The sequence below is a fragment of the Rhincodon typus genome, chromosome 16 (assembly GCF_021869965.1).
Source record: "Rhincodon typus isolate 14 chromosome 16, sRhiTyp1.1, whole genome shotgun sequence".
Lineage (NCBI taxonomy): Eukaryota > Metazoa > Chordata > Chondrichthyes > Orectolobiformes > Rhincodontidae > Rhincodon > Rhincodon typus.
Window position 1 is genome coordinate 29,377,131 of NC_063347.1, and position 20,306 is coordinate 29,397,436.

At 38.5% G+C, this 20,306-nt stretch overlaps 1 protein-coding gene across 1 annotated transcript in view; it reads right to left on the reverse strand.

Annotated features, from left to right (window-relative positions):
• il17rd (interleukin 17 receptor D) overlaps nt 1-20,306 on the reverse strand; it is an 80,772-nt gene that overhangs the window by 32,837 nt on the left and 27,629 nt on the right. Inside the window, exons 2-3 of the mRNA XM_020512318.2 lie at nt 12,657-12,693; nt 8,602-8,727 (exon numbers count right to left, since the gene is read on the reverse strand). Of these exons, the coding sequence (XP_020367907.2) occupies nt 8,602-8,727; nt 12,657-12,693 (163 nt within the window). The remainder of the gene's footprint in view (nt 1-8,601; nt 8,728-12,656; nt 12,694-20,306) is intronic.

Here is a 20,306-nt window from a genome sequence, read left to right on the forward strand (position 1 = left end):
GACCCTTCATCAGAAATCATTTCTGATGAAGGGTCTAGGCCCGAAACGTCAGCCTTTCTGCTCCTATGATGCTGCTTGGCCTGCTGTGTTCATCTAGCTCTGCACCTTGTTGTCTCGGATTCTCCAGTATCTGCAGTTCCTACTATCTCTGTGCAGAAAAGTATATTTGCAAGTACAAAATTAGTTCCTGTAATTTCACAAACATATGTTACACATAATCACCAAAATGAAGTAAACTTCATCATCTGAATATCTGTTCCACTCGTAGATATGTTTACAAAGTTCTCATCTAAAAACTAGTTGGACAACTGTCATTTCCTACAAGGGCTTGTTGCCACAGGTGACATAAATACTGTGCATGTTTGTATTTGTAGCTTGCTTATTGAATATTTATTTGTCTCTACACTTACTCTGCAGTTCCATATGCTCAATTCCTTGTAACATGCAGTTTCATGAAATCCCTTTGAATTCATATTAGACCTGCCAAAAATTAATCTCCAAATACAGAGGTCAGAAAAGCAAATATCAGTCTGCAGCTCAGCCAACATCACTACTGGAAAAATCACAGGAGTAAATGCTTGTTATGCTTTTACAGCTGGAACATACACTTAATGTTTTAACGAAGATCTGTAGCTCGGGTTGTGATTGAGTTGTTGGTTGGTTCCCTGAGCTGACTGGTTTTCATGCAAACATTTTGTCTCCCTTCTAGGTGACATCGTCAGTGCTGTGTAGCCTCCATTGAAATGCTGTTGTTCTATCCTGCTTTGAATTTATATCATCCAGTCTGACACAATGGGCAGTTTTGCTTCCAGTTTTGTACCGTAGTGGTATGTAGATGGGGTCTATTTCAACATATTTGTTAATTACATCGGTGGTTGAAAACCACCAGGCCTCCAGGAATTCTTGTGCTTGTCTTTGTCTTGCTTGTCCTAGTACTGTAACTTTGTCCCAGTCAAACTGATCTCGTTCTATGTTGGAGTGTATTGAAATGAGGAAGAATAGGTCCTGCAATTTTGCTGCGAGTTGGTGTTCATGTATCCTGGTGACCAGTTTCCTGCCTGTCTGTCCTACGTAGTGTTTCTCAGTTGCTGCATGGCATTTTGAATATCACATTTGCCCTGTTCATTGTGGGTATGGGGTCTTTCATCCTTGAGAGTAACTGGCGAAGTGTGGCTGTTGGTTTGTGTGCTATACTTATTCCAAGAGGTCATTGGAGTCTTGTAGTCAGTTCCAATGTGTTTCTAACATAGGGTGGCCAGTGTGTTGGGGCATACAGTGTCTTCTTGGTGTGGTTTGTTTGCCAGATATTGGCAGACAAAGATACATACAACTACGATACAAAACTGGAAACAAGACTGCCCACCATGACAGACCGGACCATATAAATTCAGAGCGGGACAGAACAACAGTGCTTCAACAGAGGCTACACAGCACTGACGATGTCATCTGGAAGGAAGACGAAACGTTTGCACAAAAACAAGTCAGCTCAGTGAACCAACCAACAACTAAAACATACACTTAATTTCAATGCTGCACCTTAGAAATGAATTCTTTCATTTTGAAATGTCTGTCCATCCTCTATTGGGCCCTGCAATCTGATTAACATTCTTCACCTCACACTCAGTTCAGGAGTCAGCAAGTCAACTGTTACAATTCAATGAAGCCACTGTCGTGCAGTAAAATTTGTTTTACCATGCTGTTTCAACTCTGCTCAAGTTCACAACTGCAGTGTGAATTACATTTCAAAGTGCTAGACAAAAATTACAGATAAATTAATGGTAAATGACCAAGAGAAATTAGAAGACAAATGCTTAAACTACCACAGGAACCAAAGCAATCGAGATGAGAAAATGGACCTTTTTAAGAAGAGGACGCAATATTATGGCTGCCAAGACAAACATATTTTTGATAACAGCAAGCTGCCCAAAAATAAATGGATACAAGTTTATATTCATTTATTTTTACCAAAAAGATCTACTTCACACCACTCCACGAGGAAGAGATGGAGATTTATCTGCCTGAATTAAAGAAACATTCACACACCTTTAAACATGGGATATGACACATGCAAAGAGAAGTCATTAAGATGTGGCACCCAAGACTAGGAGTGTCAGGAACAAGACTGGCACATGATGGGATATTAAACTGATCATATGAAATGGAGAAAGAGCGTTGCTCTAACCATTTGGCAATTATCAATAGAGGAAAAGGAGTGAGACATTTCTGGTAAAATTGAAATGATTTGAACAGAATGCCATCTTTTTGGTTCTGCAGTCTGTTCTAGTAATTAATTAGTGGACAAAAGGCATTTGTCTATTGTGTATGCCATAAGACACTGCATATTCTGTGCATTTTTTTCAACCTGTGTTGAATTAAGCAAAGCTATTCTGTAGGGAATATACTGAACATGTGCCACAATATACTACCAGAGCTAAAAGGTGGTGAAAAGATACTTGTCCATGGAGTGGAAGGGGCACCATGCCACCTTGTACTTCAGGATTTCAAGGAAAAAATGACACCTGCACACATGTCTAAGAAAAGACAGCTAAATAAAGAAGTTTGAAGTATACAGTATTATACAGTAGCACTGCCCTCACGTATCCACCGATAACATGGGATTAAAACTATAGATAGAAGATGATGAAGAGGCAGTATGTCCATTTCATTCCTTTTGGTTGCATAGGGTGTTCGGCTCTGAAAGGCTTAATATTGAGGAGTGCATTAAGCACCACCCAATTTGATAACGCCATACAGACTTAGATGGGGAAAACAGTTCTGGATCACAAAGGAGATAAAGAGGACTACTATTTAGGTTTCCTTCATAGTCTTGTCCATCATATCAATGCAACTTGTACTTCATTGTTAATGTACAATTAAGTACATCTTGTTTGAATAATAGCGTTTTCTCATGAGACTAGTTCCTTTACATCCTAACCTAAAAGGAGGATGGTGGCTGCAATTCTAACGCATGTATTTTTCACGAAGGTGACTATAGTGAGGATCCATTATACAACATTTTTCACCTCTTCTGCTGACTCAGTAGAAACATAAGAAGATTTGGGTACCTTTCAATTACTTTGTGATTTTTAGGCATTACTGGTTAGAATAGGATTTGTTGTCTATCCCGAATTGCCCAGAGGGCAGTTGAGAGTCAACCACATTGCTGTGGGTCTGGAGTCACATGTAGGCCAGACCAGGTAAGGATGCCAGCTTTCCTTCCCTAAAGGACATTAGTAAACCAGACGGGTTTTCTTTTTATGACAATCAACAATGGTTTCTATTAGGCTAGCTTTCTCTGAGTGTAAAGTATGCAAGAAGTTCTTCAGCTACCTTGTTACTAAAATATATTTCTAAGGCATCAATTAATTTTGTGTAACTTATTCCAAAAGTGCAAGGGGATAAAGATAAAATTGTTTTTACAACTGTATCCACTCATTGATGAGAAAAGTTGAGAAATTTAATAGGATAAATGGCAGAAGTATATTCCAAATATGTTTTAAATTATTAATTTAATTTTAGAAACACAGTTTGTTTCATTATGGCCTCTTGTAAACAAAGACCTTGTATGTGTACTTTGTTTAATGATATTCTACCTGTAGCTTTATTGGAGGCATTCCAATCGGTTCATATTTCAAAAAGAATAGAGGCCTGAAAGACTTTTCATTCAAACCCATGTAACCTCACACAGTCTCTAACAGATCCTATCTTTACAGCAGGGGGAAGATTTCAGGCTGCCAGACTAGTTTTGCATGTTCCGCTACACAGAATCTCACTTGTGATGGCGTGCAAACCACAAAGAGAAAAGTTTGGACCTGTTATCATTTGAGCCCTCCAGCTGCATTCCAACTTGCTATAGTCAAAAGGATCAACATTGGAGGTGCACACCTGAACATCATCTCACTTATTGCTTATGGGTTTGGTGTGCTTCTATCAGGCATCGCATTACCTCGCCCAAGAGCACAGCATCAAATGAACCAAAGCAGAATTACTGCACGTTTTAAAAGACCAGGAAATAAAACTATAATGCTTTATTCACTTTTTTAAGGGAAAACAAATTGTAGTTTGATGAAATAATTGTATTTATTTCTTGTAAAAAAGCTTGTGTACTTAAATGCCTTTCATTTTAAACTGAATTCAGTGAAATAATTTGATGTAACTATGAAGTCACATGGGGTGAATCTGAGTTATAATATTCATTTCAGAAAATGCACCAATCTTGCTCCAGTGCGGAAAAAGGCCATTCAGCTCGCCGAGTCTGCACCAACCTTACAAAGAGCATCCCACCCATACCAAGACACCCCACCCTATCTCAGTAACCCGAATTTACCATGGCTAATCCACCTGACCTACACATCTTTGGACTGTGGGAGGAAGCTGGATCACCCAGCAGAAACCCACGCAGACACAGGGAGAATGTGCAAACTGCACACAGAGCCTAAGGCTGAAATCTAACCCAGGTCGCTGGCACTGTGAGGCAGCAGCGCTAACCACTGAGCCATTGTGCCGCTCCATATGAATGTCTTGAGCATGTTCAAATTTAATTTATCAAACCTGGTGATGGAATTTAGATACAAGGTTGGAGAAGCTGAGGTTTTACTTCTTGAAACAAAGGCAATTGAGGGGAAATCCAAAAGACTATACCAGATTATGACATGTTTAGAGAGGGTAGACAAAGAAAAACAGTACGCATTAGCTAAAAGCACAAGCATTAAGGACTAACATTTAAACCTTTGGGCAAGAGATATGAGTACGGGGTGGTGGGTTGGGGGAAGGTGTGGATGAAGTGAAGAGAATCTTTTTTACACACAAGGAAAGTGGTCACTGATCTCAAGTGGAAATTGACTAGTGGGATGGTTTGTGTACAGTTGAGGAAATCTCAATATTTTATCTTAGAATGCAGGTCCCTTTAAAAACAGGTTTGTTTGAAGGTCAATCCCTGCTAAAGGACCTAGCTCTAGTAAATGATCATGTGATCAAGTTGCCTCAGGGCAACTAAGAAAACTATAGATAGCAAAGTTAATTATAAGGTAAGTAAATTTTAGGTGTAGTTCTAAGTTCAAGCAGCATCCTCGAAGTATGTTTTGGTTTTTAGGTTTAGACCCAGCTGAATACAGAAGGAAAAACATTATTCTCAAACAGTTAGGTTGAAATTGTGTGCTAGCTAAAAGGGTGAAAACTCTTGTTAACTGAAGGACTCCTGACAGTAAATTGGATTTCTGCTTTAGAAAAACAGATACAGAGGAAATTTTAGATATAAGCCTCCAGAATTAAAGATTATTATGACCAAAAAGATCTCACCCTATGATCAATAAACTAGAGATGTCTGCATTGAAAAGGGGATCTTCAGCCATAGGATGTTTGGAGGATATTTGAAGGGACAACCTTGCTGAAAATAAACAAAAGGCCTAGGAAATCTCAGTCTCTGTTTGAATCTTCAAAGTAGTTCACTCCAAGAGGCTAATTCTTTCAATCTTCGACAGGTATCTGACTTGAGTTTTTGGACTGAAAGGCAAATGGATATAGGAGACAAATGGAAAGAAGAAGTTTGATTTAGAGAATAAATTACTACTCATTCTACTTTTTATGCCTTTATTATAACTGACTACTTTTCAATACAGTGTAGTTATCAGTATTCACGTTCTTTGATTTTTAATCACTGGCATTTTCTAGATTTAAACTGTGAATCTTGTAGCTTCATTCTTTTAGTAAATACATATTTTTAGATTCTTAACAAATAAAAATGTTACTGATCTCCATCAAGATGAAAACATGGACACTTAAGGGAAATAAACTTGGAGCGTCATGAGGATACAGCGAGTGAATGAAATTGACTGCATTGCTAGACAAAGTGCTAACATTAACTCCGTCAGTTGAAAGGCCTCTTTATGCGCTCTTGGACTGATTGAACCAGATGCATCGTTACTGGTAATTAAGCGTGATTATCATGGATTAAAGACTAAAACATTGTAAATCAGATACCTTGTAGTTACTGTAAAGTTGGCTATATTTCTACTTTCAAATCATAGTTAGCAGTAATTAACATGAATTGTGTACTTCTTATAAAGGGGAACATACAAGTTGAATCCTTAAAGCTAGATTGTTTCATTGTTGAACAACTGCACTTTTGCTCCTTAGAATCTTGAGGTTGTGTTTACACTCTTTCTTAAAACACTTTACATCTCTATTTGTCTTTCAAGAACAATAATCCATTGGTTGAATTCCCTCCTGATATTACACAACCTCTTCATCTCTTTTTAAGACTGTTCTTAACCTACTTTTTTGACCATACTTTTGGTCACTTGTCCTAATACCTTAAGTTAATAAAAAACATTCCTATAAAACACATGAAGCATGTAATTTAATTGTATTAGCAGCACATAAGTGGGCTAGGATGATGATAGTGGTCCAGTAATCATTTGTCAGAAATTAATTAATTTCATTTAAAACAGTAAAGCATACTCTCATTTATGAACCAGACTTTACAGAAAACCAATTGATTTCTATGTATGCAGCCCACATACCTATAGCAGACTCATTGGCCGGCAGAGTCACGACAAAGTACACATGCAGCACATGGAGTCCTAAAGGTGAACTGTCTTAAAGGCAAGAGACATACGCAACGTTTCCAGTAACATTAAATCTATGCCCGTAGTCACTGACTTCTCTCGGACAAATAGTCCTTTTCTACCCAGTCTATCTAGGCCCCTCACAATTTTGTACATCTCAATCAAATCATGCCTCAGCCTTTTCTGTTAATTTTCATCTGAGACTTGTACAGATTTTTGTTCCCCAAAAGTGTTAAGGGATACTGTGCAAAGACAGGTATATGGAGTTGAGTCACAGAACAGCCACAGAGTCTATGACGTATAACAGTCAAAATATCTTTGAATGGTGAAATAGGCGAGAAGGGCTAAATCTTCCAAACCTGTTCTATGATACCAGAGCTAAGAGGTTATTATGATTCGGAACAACTGAGCAGGCTAAAGCTCTTCTCACTCTAAAAGAGAAGTCTTTAAAATTTAGGAGTTCTGATAGGGTAGACTTACAGAAGATGGTTCCACTTGTGGGAATTTGCAAAATCAGGACTCAATAGTGGAACATATTTATGAATAAAGAATTCAGAAAAACCTTGATTTACTCAGTGAGAAATTAGAATGTTGAACAGGCTACCATAGGAGAAAGAAGGGTTATATAACATAGGTACATACAAGGAGAAGCTTGTTAAACAAACGGTGGAGAACAAAAATAGGTGGATATGCTGAAGGTTATATACAACAGGATGGAAGAGGCTTGTGTTGAATGAGTATCACAGACTAGTAGCTCAAATGGCTTATTTCTATGTTGCAAGTTCAAGTTGGTTCTACATAAGGTAGAACCAGGTGGGTCACTGTGGATACATGAAAAATAGGGCAGAACAGGGTGGGAGAAATTTGACCGTGCAGAAAGCCTGTAAAATCCAGTGAAGTATCCCTCCACAACTTGGCAAAATATTCTATAGCTATAATATCATCCGAGTAAAGGATTTGATAGAAAATAATTGAGAAACTAGGGACAAATTTTGTCATCTTTGATATACAATGGATAAGGCATATTACAATGGAGGAAATCTCTGGAATGTTATCAAATAAAGCCACAGGACACACTCAACACAAAAATCAAGTATAATCTTTTGTACAGTCAAAATGCTCAAATTTAATATGCTATAACTGAGGCACATTTTCCAGGTCACTTTGATCCACTCCAAAATAACAAACAGTGCTTCATTATAGCCAATCCTCATTGCTATCCATAAGAACCAGTAATATCCTGGTTTTCATCAGAATCTATCTGAAAGGTTTGGGCTCCCATCTAAACTCCATCAAAGCCTCTCCCTGAATAAAGGGGCATACAGGAGAATGCAAAATGTAATAGTTTGAGTAAGAATTCTAATAGTAAAACATGTTTTCATTTTCTAAGCTGTCAGCAAAAAGAGGTCTGGATAGTATTTCCTCCCGATAGAAATGGTACGTCAAGGCCAAGAGCTGTACCAATTCCCCACTGGACATCTACTTAACCATACATCAGGAATTGTTGAAAACTTCCGGGTCTTTTTGACTCCATACACCAGGTGACGTATTTATATATTGATTCTCACTCAGCATTGGATTGTTCTTGGAGTTACTCTTTAACACTTGAAGGTATAGATCATCTAGAAAGAGAATATATTTCACAGCTTTATATCAGCTGTGGTAAGATAGACTGAAACGCATTCACCTTTAATGCTTCTCAGGACAGCTACTCTCGATTTCCCTATCTTCAATTGTTCTTTCTTTTTTCAGCATAGCTTACTTCTGCAAGAAAGAACTGATGAGCTTCCAAAATGTAGTTGTAGTTGACATTTTAGCACATTTGAAACAGTCACTGATCAGCACCAACAACAGTCAGCATTTTTTTTGTGAACCTTAGGATGGGAGGCAAAAAAGAGAGAGAAAATCTCAGCAAATTTATGGGATGTGGTGATTACTCAAAGTTCCGATCTCCCAAGTTACTAATTTCCTAGAAAACCTGATTTTATGTCACTTCTAAATGGACTGTTTAGAATCAGTTAAGACCTTCACTTACCCAATGGGCTTGGATTCCATTGAAACATCACTGCAACCAAGCCATCCTGTATAGACTGGCTGAAGCACAAATTTCGGACTCTATCAATTGCATGGTCTCCCTTTAGATTCTCAATGGATGAACATTCTGGAGAAAACATAATAATATTTAGCTATTAGCTCCTCAAGAACTGAATAAACACTTTTGTGACATGCAGTCAAAGATCCAGTAACCCCAGTGCTAAATAACCTCAGCAATTATTACAAAGTGAGCCCAGAGGAAGAAATGGAATGAAGTAAATAATTTATTTTACAACACAAACACAAAAAGAATGAGTTATTTTGAACAATGTGCTTACTGGCATTGATAATTAGGTGAATAATCAATATAATTCACATTTTGATTCTTACCCTAATTTTCAAGGAATCATTAGAGCAGTGACAGAGGCTCTTCAGCTAGCAATGAGCCATCCAGCCAAAAACAACCTTCGGGCTCATGATCCCTGCAATCCCTAGTTTTGCAAATGCTTCTTAAATACTATGAGGACATCTGCTTCTTCTACTCTTTTAGGTAGTGAGTTCTAGACTTCAAGTACCCTGACCCCACATTTGGGCGAAAATACTCACCCTCAAAATTTTCTCTAAACTTTCTTCCTCTTATCCTAAATTTATGTCCCCTAGTCATGGATCTCTCAACCAAAGGGAAAAAGGTATTCCTATCCACTGTAGCTAGATCCATGAAATTTTTTGCACTTCAAGTTGATCTCCTCTCAGTTTCCTGTATTCAAAACGAAAAAGCCCTACCCTATCCAATCTATCCTCGTTCTCTCCTTAAGAAGTCCCAAGCAGAATTCTAGAAACAAAAATATACAGTAAGAAATGATAAGAGGTTTATTTTTGAATGTGTGAGGGGAATGAAGGAGAAGACAAAAACTTGTGATGTTGCCAAATAATTCATCCGCAACATTCATCAACAACACTGGGCTCTCTTGTTACTTTATAGTATTGCTTCAATTTAAAAACACGAACAGTTGATGAATATTTTAGTAATTAGGAATAAAGTTTTAAATTAATACTCTTTGCCACTGGAAAAAAAAACAGAAATATGGTTTAAATAAGAAGACCTGTTTGCCTTATGTAGATGTGAAACAGCAGGTCACCTTGGAAACAGATGTCTTAACTCCAACTTGGAGCAGCTGAACATAACTAAATACAACTCTCCTCACAGCGATCTAGATTATCAGTCAGCATGAAGGAAACTTCTGGCTTGTAATTTCTATTTAACATAGATTAATTTCTGTTTTACATCATGTAACTAAACGTTAGAATGCTTCTAGGAATTTTTTTTTTACCTGATCTTAGCATCAATGCGAGACTGTACTCAACTACTACAATGTCAGGGATCTAGGGGAATAAATTACGAAGTATTAAAAAACTTGCTCAGTGGAAGGGGGGAATTAATTGCTCCTTTGCATGGTATGGTTTTAGTTAAACTCAGTGTGAATATTCCTGTATCATGTAGAGTGTAATGGGAAACAGGAAAAACCCTGTGGCCAAAACTTATCTGTACATCCTATGCTGCTTTAGTGGGATTTATAGTCAGTTTTTATTTGCAACTTACAGTGCTATAAATGGCACAGACTTTAAAACTACATGGTGAGCATGCTTTTATTCTTCCCTGGTTACTGCTAATGTCATGCCACATACTGATCAACAGGGATAGCACTGGTCTCAACTGTTTCTCATCACTCTTTCTGTGCACATAATTGACCAATAAAGGACTCCACTTGAAAACTTGCTCAATGAAGATATCTAAATTTAACTTTTGGTCAGCTTTTAATGTGTTTTTTGATGATACTACTATCGTATGTGGGCTCGAAAGGGTCAATACTTGACTGAGCACAGTAAGCAGCATCCACTCTGCTGACATAACAGGGAGATGGTCAGAGTAAAGAAGGAGCTTGAAGGAGATGGACCTGGAGCTAATGTGCTTCTAACCATTTCTGTAATAATGTAGGTCCTATTCATGTATTCTGAAAATAGTTGTAGTAACACAATAAACTTCATTGTTTATATTCAACAAGGCTTTTCCAGTCAGATCAGAATCAAAACTACCTACTCTACACTCGGTCACTTTGGGCTTGAAGGAACCCGCATAACAATGTGATGTACTGGAAGAACTACATGATTTAGAGCCAGTTGAACACCTAAACCTTTGTCTTGAACAACTAATCTGCCAGTGTGGATCACTGTTAGAGTAAGCCCAATTATGGATCTGGAGTTAATGTTGAGGGCTACCTCCTGGGACAAATGGGTTGACCAAGGGCCAAAAAAAGGAAACCTATTGTTGGAGACAGAGGCCACTTAAGGTAGTAAATTAGTTATTTACATCAGTTGTTACTAAGGACTTTGTTAAAGCTGCAGTGAATGAGGTGATTGTTTGGATGCTGGATCAAATCAAAATAGATAAAGAGGAGGCATTAAGACTAATAGGTAAGTCACTCAAATCCAAACTGGGTGCATCCTCAGCTGCTGAGTGAAGTGAGGGCAGAAATTACACAGGTGTAAACTTTGTTAGATACAGGATGATGCCAGAGGGCTGGAGAATTATGAACATTGCAGCTATATTCGAAAAAGGGGTGAAGGATCAACCCGTGACATGACAATTGAATGCCAATTTAAAGCCAGGATATTTACAGTTACATTGCAGACTGGGAAAGCTGTGCTATTCACCTTGGAACACAGAAGTCTGAGATTTTGTACAGTTGTTTAAAATCATGAAGTTTCGACAATAAAGAAATAAAAACTGTGCATGCATGGGGACATCACCTACAAGTTACTCTTCAAGTCACAGGTGGAACTAACTTCAAACTATACTGTCATTCGTTTGTTGCCTTTGAGTCAAAATCCTGGAGCTCTGTAACAGCATTGGGTGTACTTGCAACAGTTAAACTGCTGCAGTTCAAGAAAGCAACTCAACATTACCTTCTGAAGGGAAACCCGAGATAGTATCATGTGCTGGTCTTGCCAGTGATACTCTCATTCATGAAAGAATTAAGAATATTCATCCCATAACTGCAGTACAAAGCCATTAGGAATATGGAGAAAAGTAAGTTGTTGCAGCTGAGTATTGCTTGAGAAAACAAAATGGGTTGTTAAAAAGCTAGAGCATTTAGGTGGTGAGCACATTTCCATGAAAGTTTACTTCTCACCTGAAACCCAAATTTGAAAATACTTGTGAAAACATGCCATTTCCCAGCAATTCTGATGTTAATGATACAAGAATGGAATTGCTTAAAAGTGCACGCACATTTCTACTTTTAAATATTAGGCTGTACTTGCAAAAAACTTAAGCAAATATAGATGGAAAAAGCAAAACAACCACTAATTCTGATATAAGCCTTGAGCCAAACCATATTAAGTATGGACCATCGGTATAACCAAAACATGTTCAATGTAAACCTGCATGGTAAATCACATCAACTTCAGTATAGTACTTTGACCAGTACTTTGCGCAGTAGCATTCCTTGTAAACATCAGACTGGGTGAGTAATTATAAAACATTTTCTGATTTTCTGAAGCACATTTAGTATTTCGTTTGGTCATGTCATTATAATTCCAACAATCAACATGCTCTTTAAAGCTTTAATTTTTTAAAATTTCAACAAATCTTCTTCAAACTTGTTGAAGTCAGTGTTGACTTAGCTGATTTCAACTCCAACAGTGACACAGATGTCACAATTGGCCACAATGACTCTGTATTAGACAGTGGAGGGAGTGAGGAAGTAGGCTAGCATTGCAGTCTCTGATTTCTTCTCTAAGCCCTAGCTGAACAATTTATGAATAGTCATCGGTCAAGGAGAGAATTAAGACTTAACTAAATAGCCTGCTAATAAATATTGTTAAAACACACACTTGAATAATCAAGTTCGGGCTGAGAGCACATAGAACCATAGTCCAAAATTAGCAAACACCAAGGGCAATAATATTGCCTAAAAAACAGAAATTAAATAAAAAAGGAACTTTTGAAAGAAGTTGCCTTGTAATAAATCAATCTTTAGCTATGAACAGTCTTACCTTCATATTGGAAGCCAGATAGTGTTCTACTATTATCCTGGAAGATAAAAGAAAAGTTTACTGTGAGACCTACAAAAACGTTACATCCTTGGAGCATTCTATAATTTAATATGAACACTGCACTGTACTCACGGACCTGCCAGCAAATTAGGTTCAGGATATTACAGGAATATCTATTACAAGAGCTGTATCTTCATTAACACAAAACATTTTGAGATGACTGAATTTGTTGATGTTGTCCTTTCCCCATTAGAACATGCTTAAGCTTAGTTCTTTAACCAGTGAAATGCAGTTTTCCATAGATCTCTTCACTGGATCCATGCTAGCTATACTCTGCTATTCCATGTCCAGTCCAGAACTTAATTTGATTACCACTCAGTCTCCTCTCAATGTTTAGCAGTTAAAGCACCAGGAACACACTGAAATCAACAGTCCTAACCAGTTGCTCCTCCAGTCTGAGGCTGTTTCTCTTCTGAGGTTGTTGATGATAAGTTCACTAACAGCAAGGACAGAAGAGAAATCAGCCTGTGATTAGAGAATCAGCAAGCAGTTTGTGAAGTATATGGTGACAGGGATAGAGTTTCTACATGGTACCAGAGGTGCCTTTTGCCAAGAGCCTTTGACATAGCTCTGCCTTTTAGCAAGGGTTGTGCAGGATGTGAGTTGGAAGAGGGGGCAGTGCAGCTGTCAAGCCTTTCAAGAGAGGAATACCCTGCTAACTAGTAGCCAGGATAATCTTAAATCACTGTATCACTGAGTTACTTGCAAATTAAAGAGAAATTTTCAGTCTACACATGGACAAATTCAGAAGCTACTATTTGTGGAAAACTGTAGTATGAACACCATATTTCAACTATTAAGTTTAAATCTGAGATTGAGATTTGACAAATAGTAAAAAGGCCAGTGACTAGTTAAAATTTTTTTATTTGGTGTATATACAACGGAAATGCATTAGCTGTAAGCTTTCCAGTCTGCTGGTGTGTTTAGAGTGATTTCTTTTTTAAGTACATAAGTGTGTCAGTTGTAAACTTATGCCTGTTATCTTGGGCCAATTTGAATAATGTGTCTAGGAAATTAATATTTTCCTTTTGTGTGGTAGCTTTAAATTTAATGGAGTAGTGATGATTAAGATTGTTGATGAATTCTTCTAATTCTGTTTCTGAGAGTCCAAAGACTCTATGAGTCAACACATACAAAAAAAGGCATTGTTACTACTATTATATCATCTCAAAGGAGTCAGTGAGAATTAAAAAGGAGTCCCTGAATATCAAAATGTATCACTCGCGAATATCACAAGAGGAGCACCTAGGAAAGAAAACACTGAGCACCGATCCTGACCAAGACCGTTTTATATTCCTGTCTTAATGGAAACACAAATTCTAATATTGCTAGCAGTAATTTTTATCACATATAGATCTCACAATATTTGTGCTCAATTAAACCTGGAAATGTACAAATGAAACATGCCTACACCACTTTCATACTTGAAGGATGACAATAATTGTAAGCAACTGAATGTAGGAAATAAGTTAATCAGGTGGAGAAATGTTTCAATTATATAATACATTGCTCAACTAAAGATAGGAACAATATGGATAAATATTTTTAAATTGTCAAATAGCTGCTTTGCAAAGTAAAACATGCAGGATACAGTTCAAACGTCTGATACACAACTCAAATAAATTCCACACCCTCTCCTCTCAATTAACATTCGGGTAACAAGAAAATTACATTCCTAAAAATTGAGGAGAACCTTCAGATCGGTGGGCAGTTGCACTGGATAAATCAAATTCTGTACTAGACTAGTTGAAAGGAAAGATGTGTACACTCAGGAGGTACCATGAAAACAGGTAACCTTCATTCTAATTAAATGACTGCAATTACAAGATTTTTTTGTACACACAGATGCAAGCTGTGAGCATCAAGACAGCCTTTCCATCCACTGTGTGCTTTCAATTAGAAAGCATCTGTTCAGCTGTGTTTTAGTGTTCCGCATTCATTTATACCCTTCAATTATGGTACTTCAGCCCATTGATACTGGCCATCAAATTTTATGAAATATTGATAATTCAAACTATCATAACAAATTTAAATTCTGACAGAGAAGTTTGATTGATTGTAGACAAACAGGAGGCTGGAAGAACCCAGCAAGCCAGGTAGCATTTGGAGGAAAGGAGCCGTCAATGTTTTTGATATTACGCTTCTTCAGGACTGGATTGTTTCTAGAGGCATCGAGTATGGAGCATTGAAGGTCGGTCCACAGTTTGAAGGTTTAAAATGTACCTGTAGGTCTTGAGGGATGAGATGGTGGCGAAGACAGGAGCTGAGGAAGGTCACGTGGCTGTAGTAGTGGGGTTATTTCATGGCGTGGTGAAAAAGCTGAAGGCCTGAAGAGATCACAGTAACATTGCAGTGAGAAAGAGGCTCATTGAGTTCATGCCTGAGAGAGGCAGAGAACTTCTTCAAAGTGAGCATCCATTGAAGAGACTTTGCAGTGGTAAAACTTGGTTAGAGACAAAAAAACTGCAGATGCTGAAATCCAAGGTAGACAAACAGGAGGCTGGAAGAACACAGCAAGCCAGGCAGCATCTGGAGGAAAGGAGCAGTCAACGTTTTGAGTATTACCCTTCTTCAGGACTGGCCCTTGAAGACCATTATTAGACAGGAAAGAAGTTGTTCTTGCACCTGCTTGTTCATGTGTTCAAGCTTCTGTATCTTCTACCTGACAGAAGAGGTTGTAGGAGATCATTACTCAGGTGCAATAGGTCTTTGATGATGTTGACAGCCTTTCCGTGGCAACAGGCTGTGTGAATGGAGTCCATGGATGGAAGGTTGGCTTCTATGATGGTCTGAGCTGTGCACATAATCTTCTGGAGTTTCTTATGGTCCTGGGCAGAACTGTTGCCATACCAGGCCATTATGCACCCGGACAGTATTCTTTCAACGGTGCATCTGTAAAAGTTAGCAAGGGACCTTGTGGGCTGCCAAATTTCCTGAGTCACTTAAGGAAGAAGAGGCATTGTTGTGCCACTCTGTGTAAGTATTGGGAAGCAGCCAACTATAGCATCAAGCTGACTCTTAGCATCAATCAACCTTTAAGTAAAGCAGTTCTACCAATCTCTTTCAGAAAGACCTCGAGGGTGACACTTTTAATCATAAGAATAGCACAATATATTGTGATTCAATGTGCTTTCTATAGTTTTCCAGAATATTAGAAAATCTGTCTCAATTTGTCCAGTTATGGCTCCTCTAATGAGGTAAAATGTTCCTCAGCACTTCACAGGAGAGTTACGAAAAGAAATTTGACACTGGACCACAAAAGGAGATATTGGGGCAGATGCACAAATACTTGGATAGAGTTAAATGTTAAAGGAGGATAGACAGAAAGAGAGATAAAACGGTTTAATAAAGTAATTGTGGGCTTTAGATCCTTCACAGCTTAACTCAAGGTCATCAATGACACAGTGACTAAAATCACAGATGCTAGAGAAGCCAGGATCGGAGCAGCAATATCTTGGAAGTTTGTAAAGCTGGAGAAGTTTGCAGGGATAGTGAGGAACAAAGCCATGGATTTGAAAGAAATGATTAACAATGTTGAAATCAAAGACTTGCTAAAGTGGGAGCTAATATATTTAACAACATCAGGGATGATGTGTGAAGGATCTTTTTGTAAGTAAGGATACAAGCAGTGAAATTTGATGATTTGCTTGTGTACAGCTTCAGCGACACACTTAATATCATACAAGACAAAGCAGCTCCTTGAGTGGCACCACATCCATAAATATTCATTCCCTCTACCATTGATGCTCAGTAGCAGTGTGTATTATCATAAGACACACTACAGGAATTCACCAAGTCTCCCTAGCATCTTCCAAATATTTGAGCACTTCCATCTAGAAGGTCAAGATATACGAAAACTCCGCAACTTGCACATTCCCCTCCAAGCCACTCATCATCCTGACTTGGAAAGATATCATCATTTCTTCAGTGCTGCTGAGTCAAAATCCTGGAACTTCCTTCCAAACAGCATTGTAGTTGCATCCAAATCAAATGGGTTGCAACAGTTCAAGAAGACAGCTCGCCACCTCCAACTTCCAGTGTGCTAGCAGATCCTTTGGCCAACTGCGAAACACAGTATTTGATGGTCAAGCCCTCAAGCCTGACAGTAAGTTCATGGTCCACAGGGCCACAGTATGACCAGCTCGCATATCCTTCAGAGACACAAGCAACGTACAGTGGTTCCCTTGAGAAATATTACTAGTGATACCTCCACAAAGCCTTGCAACTCCACTGACAAGATATCAGTGTCCTCTCTCAGGTCAATATCGCCAGCACCAAGCAAATGGTCATGATCAATCAGCTCTGTTGGTTGGGTCACATTATCTGCATGTCTGAATCAAGATTTCCAAAACAAGCTCATTCCTCCAAACAGCAAACAGTTACCCTAAGGGCAGATGAAACACTAAGAACATCATTAAAACTTGCCTGAAAAATGCAATATCTCCACCAACTGGTGGGAAGGTATAGCCCAAGACTGACCTGGAGAAGAAGCATCCGTGAAGGTGCCAACCATTATACAGTGTCTCTGACAGGGCCAAATGGAAGTCATGCACAAACAGTGGAAGGAGCCCGCAAAAACATTGGACCCAACTTCCTCTTCAAACTCTACATTCCCCACCTGCAGCAGGGTGCATCAATCCAGCATGGACTTTTTAGTCACCTCAGGACCCACAACAATAGGTACCATTATTCAGTAAGGGTGGTAGGGATAAACCAGGAAACTAGAGGGCAGTGAGTCTAAAATCTGTGGTAAGGTAACCATTGGAAAAGTTGTGACGGACAGAAATTATCTCCACTTGGAGAGACAAGGACTAATCAAAAATGGTCAACATGACTTTATAAGGGGGAGATCATGTCGAACAGATTTGATTTTTTTTGGCAAATGTGACTACAACAATGTGTTTGATGCAGTCTACATGGACCTCAGTAACATTTTTGACAAGGTCTCACATGGCAGATAGGTTAAGAAGCTAAGAGCTCATGAGATCAAAAGTAATTTGTCAAATTTGATTCAAAATTGACCTAGTGGTAGGAAGCAAAGTGTGATAGTTGAAGATGATTTTTGTGACTGGAAGCCTGTGTCCAGTGGCATCCCACAAAATTTAGTGCTGGATCCTTTGCTATTTGTTTTGTACGTTAATGATTTAGACATGAATGTTGGAGGTATGATCAGTGAGTTCACAGATGTTGTGGAAACTTGCCTTTATTAGTCAAGGCATCGAATAAAAGATCAAGGAGGTTATGACAGAACTGTACATAATATTAGGTAGGCCACAACTGGAGTAGAGCGCGCAGTTCTGATCATCACACTACAATAAGAATGTAATTGCACTAGGGAAAGGCAAAGGTCATTCACCAAGATGCTACCTGGGCTGAAGCAATTCAGCAATGAAGAGTGATTAGATAGGTTGGGGTCATTTTCCTTAGGACAGTGAAGGCTGAGGTGGGGGACCTGATTGAGGTGCAGAAAGTTAGGTGGGGCATAGAGACGGTAGGTAGGGAGAAATGTTTTGCTGTTAGTCGAAGGGTCAATAACCAAACAGCACAGTGTTAAGCTAAAGAACACAAAGTTTTGAGGGGATTTGGTTATCTGGAACTCTTTGCATCAAAGGGCAGCAGAGGTGGAAATGCTCATGACTTAAGAGCCATTCAGATGAGCACTTGAAACACTATAGCATGCAAGGCTATAGACCAACTGTTGCAAAGTAAGATTAGCATAGATGGATGTTTGATAACCACTGAGGAGACGATGAGCTTAAAGGCCTCTTTCCATGCTATAAAAATTCTATGAATCTAAAAATTGGAAAAAAAGTATGATACTGGGGACTGTCTAAAAAGAAGAGTGACATTGTACTGGACATGCAGTGCCACCCAGTTGGACAACAGTGAACAGTTCAGGAGGTTGGAATGGTCAATTATTTCAAATGCTACAGACAAGTCAAAAAGGAGAAGAGATAATTTATTGTTGTCACAGCTACATACAATGTCATTCACAGCTTTGAAAAGGGCCATTGTGGTACTGTGGCAGCGTACCTTTTTTTTGTCGGAAAGTGCATGACTTCTTGATCAATAGTTCCTGGTCATGCAAACACTCTTGGTTTTGATAATATTCCATTGAGGACAAAGTCAGAAATTAATTAATGTGTGTAAGTGCTGCATTTTTTAACTAGGCTGATGTGATGCCCCCTTTCCACTCTCCTGAAGGACAGCATGACAGAATCTGGCTCACAGAAAACCCTCCTCTGCCCATGATATATCATGCTGCTTGCCTGACATCTATAAGTAGCTGAGCAAACACTTTCCCCAATCAAAGACTTGAAAGGCTAAAGCCAGTGTCTTCCATCCCTGCTGTTTTCTAATCATCTATTCTATCTCCATTCCTAGCCCTGGCCTGAAGTCAATCTAGATTGTTTGCACTTTGGTGTTCCACTTGACTCTGAATTGAGCTTCTGATCTCATATCCTCTCCATCACCTAGCCTAAAAACGTTTGCCTCATAACATGGTTTATCTCTGCCCCCGCCTCAGTGTCTGCTGCCGATACTTTCACCAATGTTTCTATTATCCCCAAAAGCAAATATTCTAATGGGTTCCAAGCCAGCTACCCATCTTCTATAATCTTGAATTCATCCAAAGCTCCTGACAGACAAAGACCCTCTCCAAGGGAAACATGCCCCATTTATCACAACTTTCAAATATCACCACAGTCTCCTAGTCCTTCATCACTAAAATTCTTGGGACTTATTACTGATCAAGAGCTGAATGGCATCAGCCATACCAATAACATGGCTAAAAGAGTGTGCCTTAGCTCTGTTTCTTGAAAATTATTCCATCAATTACAAAGTCCAAGATGGAATTTGGACAACTGAGCACTTGCCTGGAATGGTGTAGCTATGAACCAACTTATAATATAAATAATCAAAGTAAATAAGTAAATTTTTAAAAAAATTTCAAGGCACTTCACAGAAGCATTATTAAACAAAATATAACATCAAACCACATAAGGACTTATTAGGTCAAAGGACTAAAAGCTTGGTCAAAGAAAGAGTTTTTAAAGGAGTGTTAAAAAATGATTGTTAGGTATTCAGACAGATTTGTAGTAGCAGTTTCCAGGGCTAAGTATCCACAACTGAAAGCAAAAGTGGAAAAATTAATGTCAGGGATGCTCAAGCGACCTGAATTTGACAAGCACAGATATTTTGGACAGTTATGGGACTGAAGGAGATTACAATAATAGGGACAGGCAAGGCCATGGAAAGATTTGAAAACAAGGAGAATATTTTTCTAATCAAGGCACTGCTTGATTGAGTGCCACTGTCGGTCAGTGAGCCGTCATGGGCAGTTTTCCATGAGTTAAAGTTTACAAGAGGGTAATATGTGGGAGACCATTCAAGAGTGTGTTTAAGTTGTTGAGTCTGGGAGTAACAATGACATGGATGAAGACTTCAACAATACATGATCTGAGGTAAGAGTGAAGTTGAGTGATGTGAAACAAGTGGATATTTTGAGGCCTTTGTGATGGAAAAAATATGTGCAGAAGGCTAATCTCAAGGTCAAAAATGACACCAATGTTAAGAACAGATTGGCTTAAA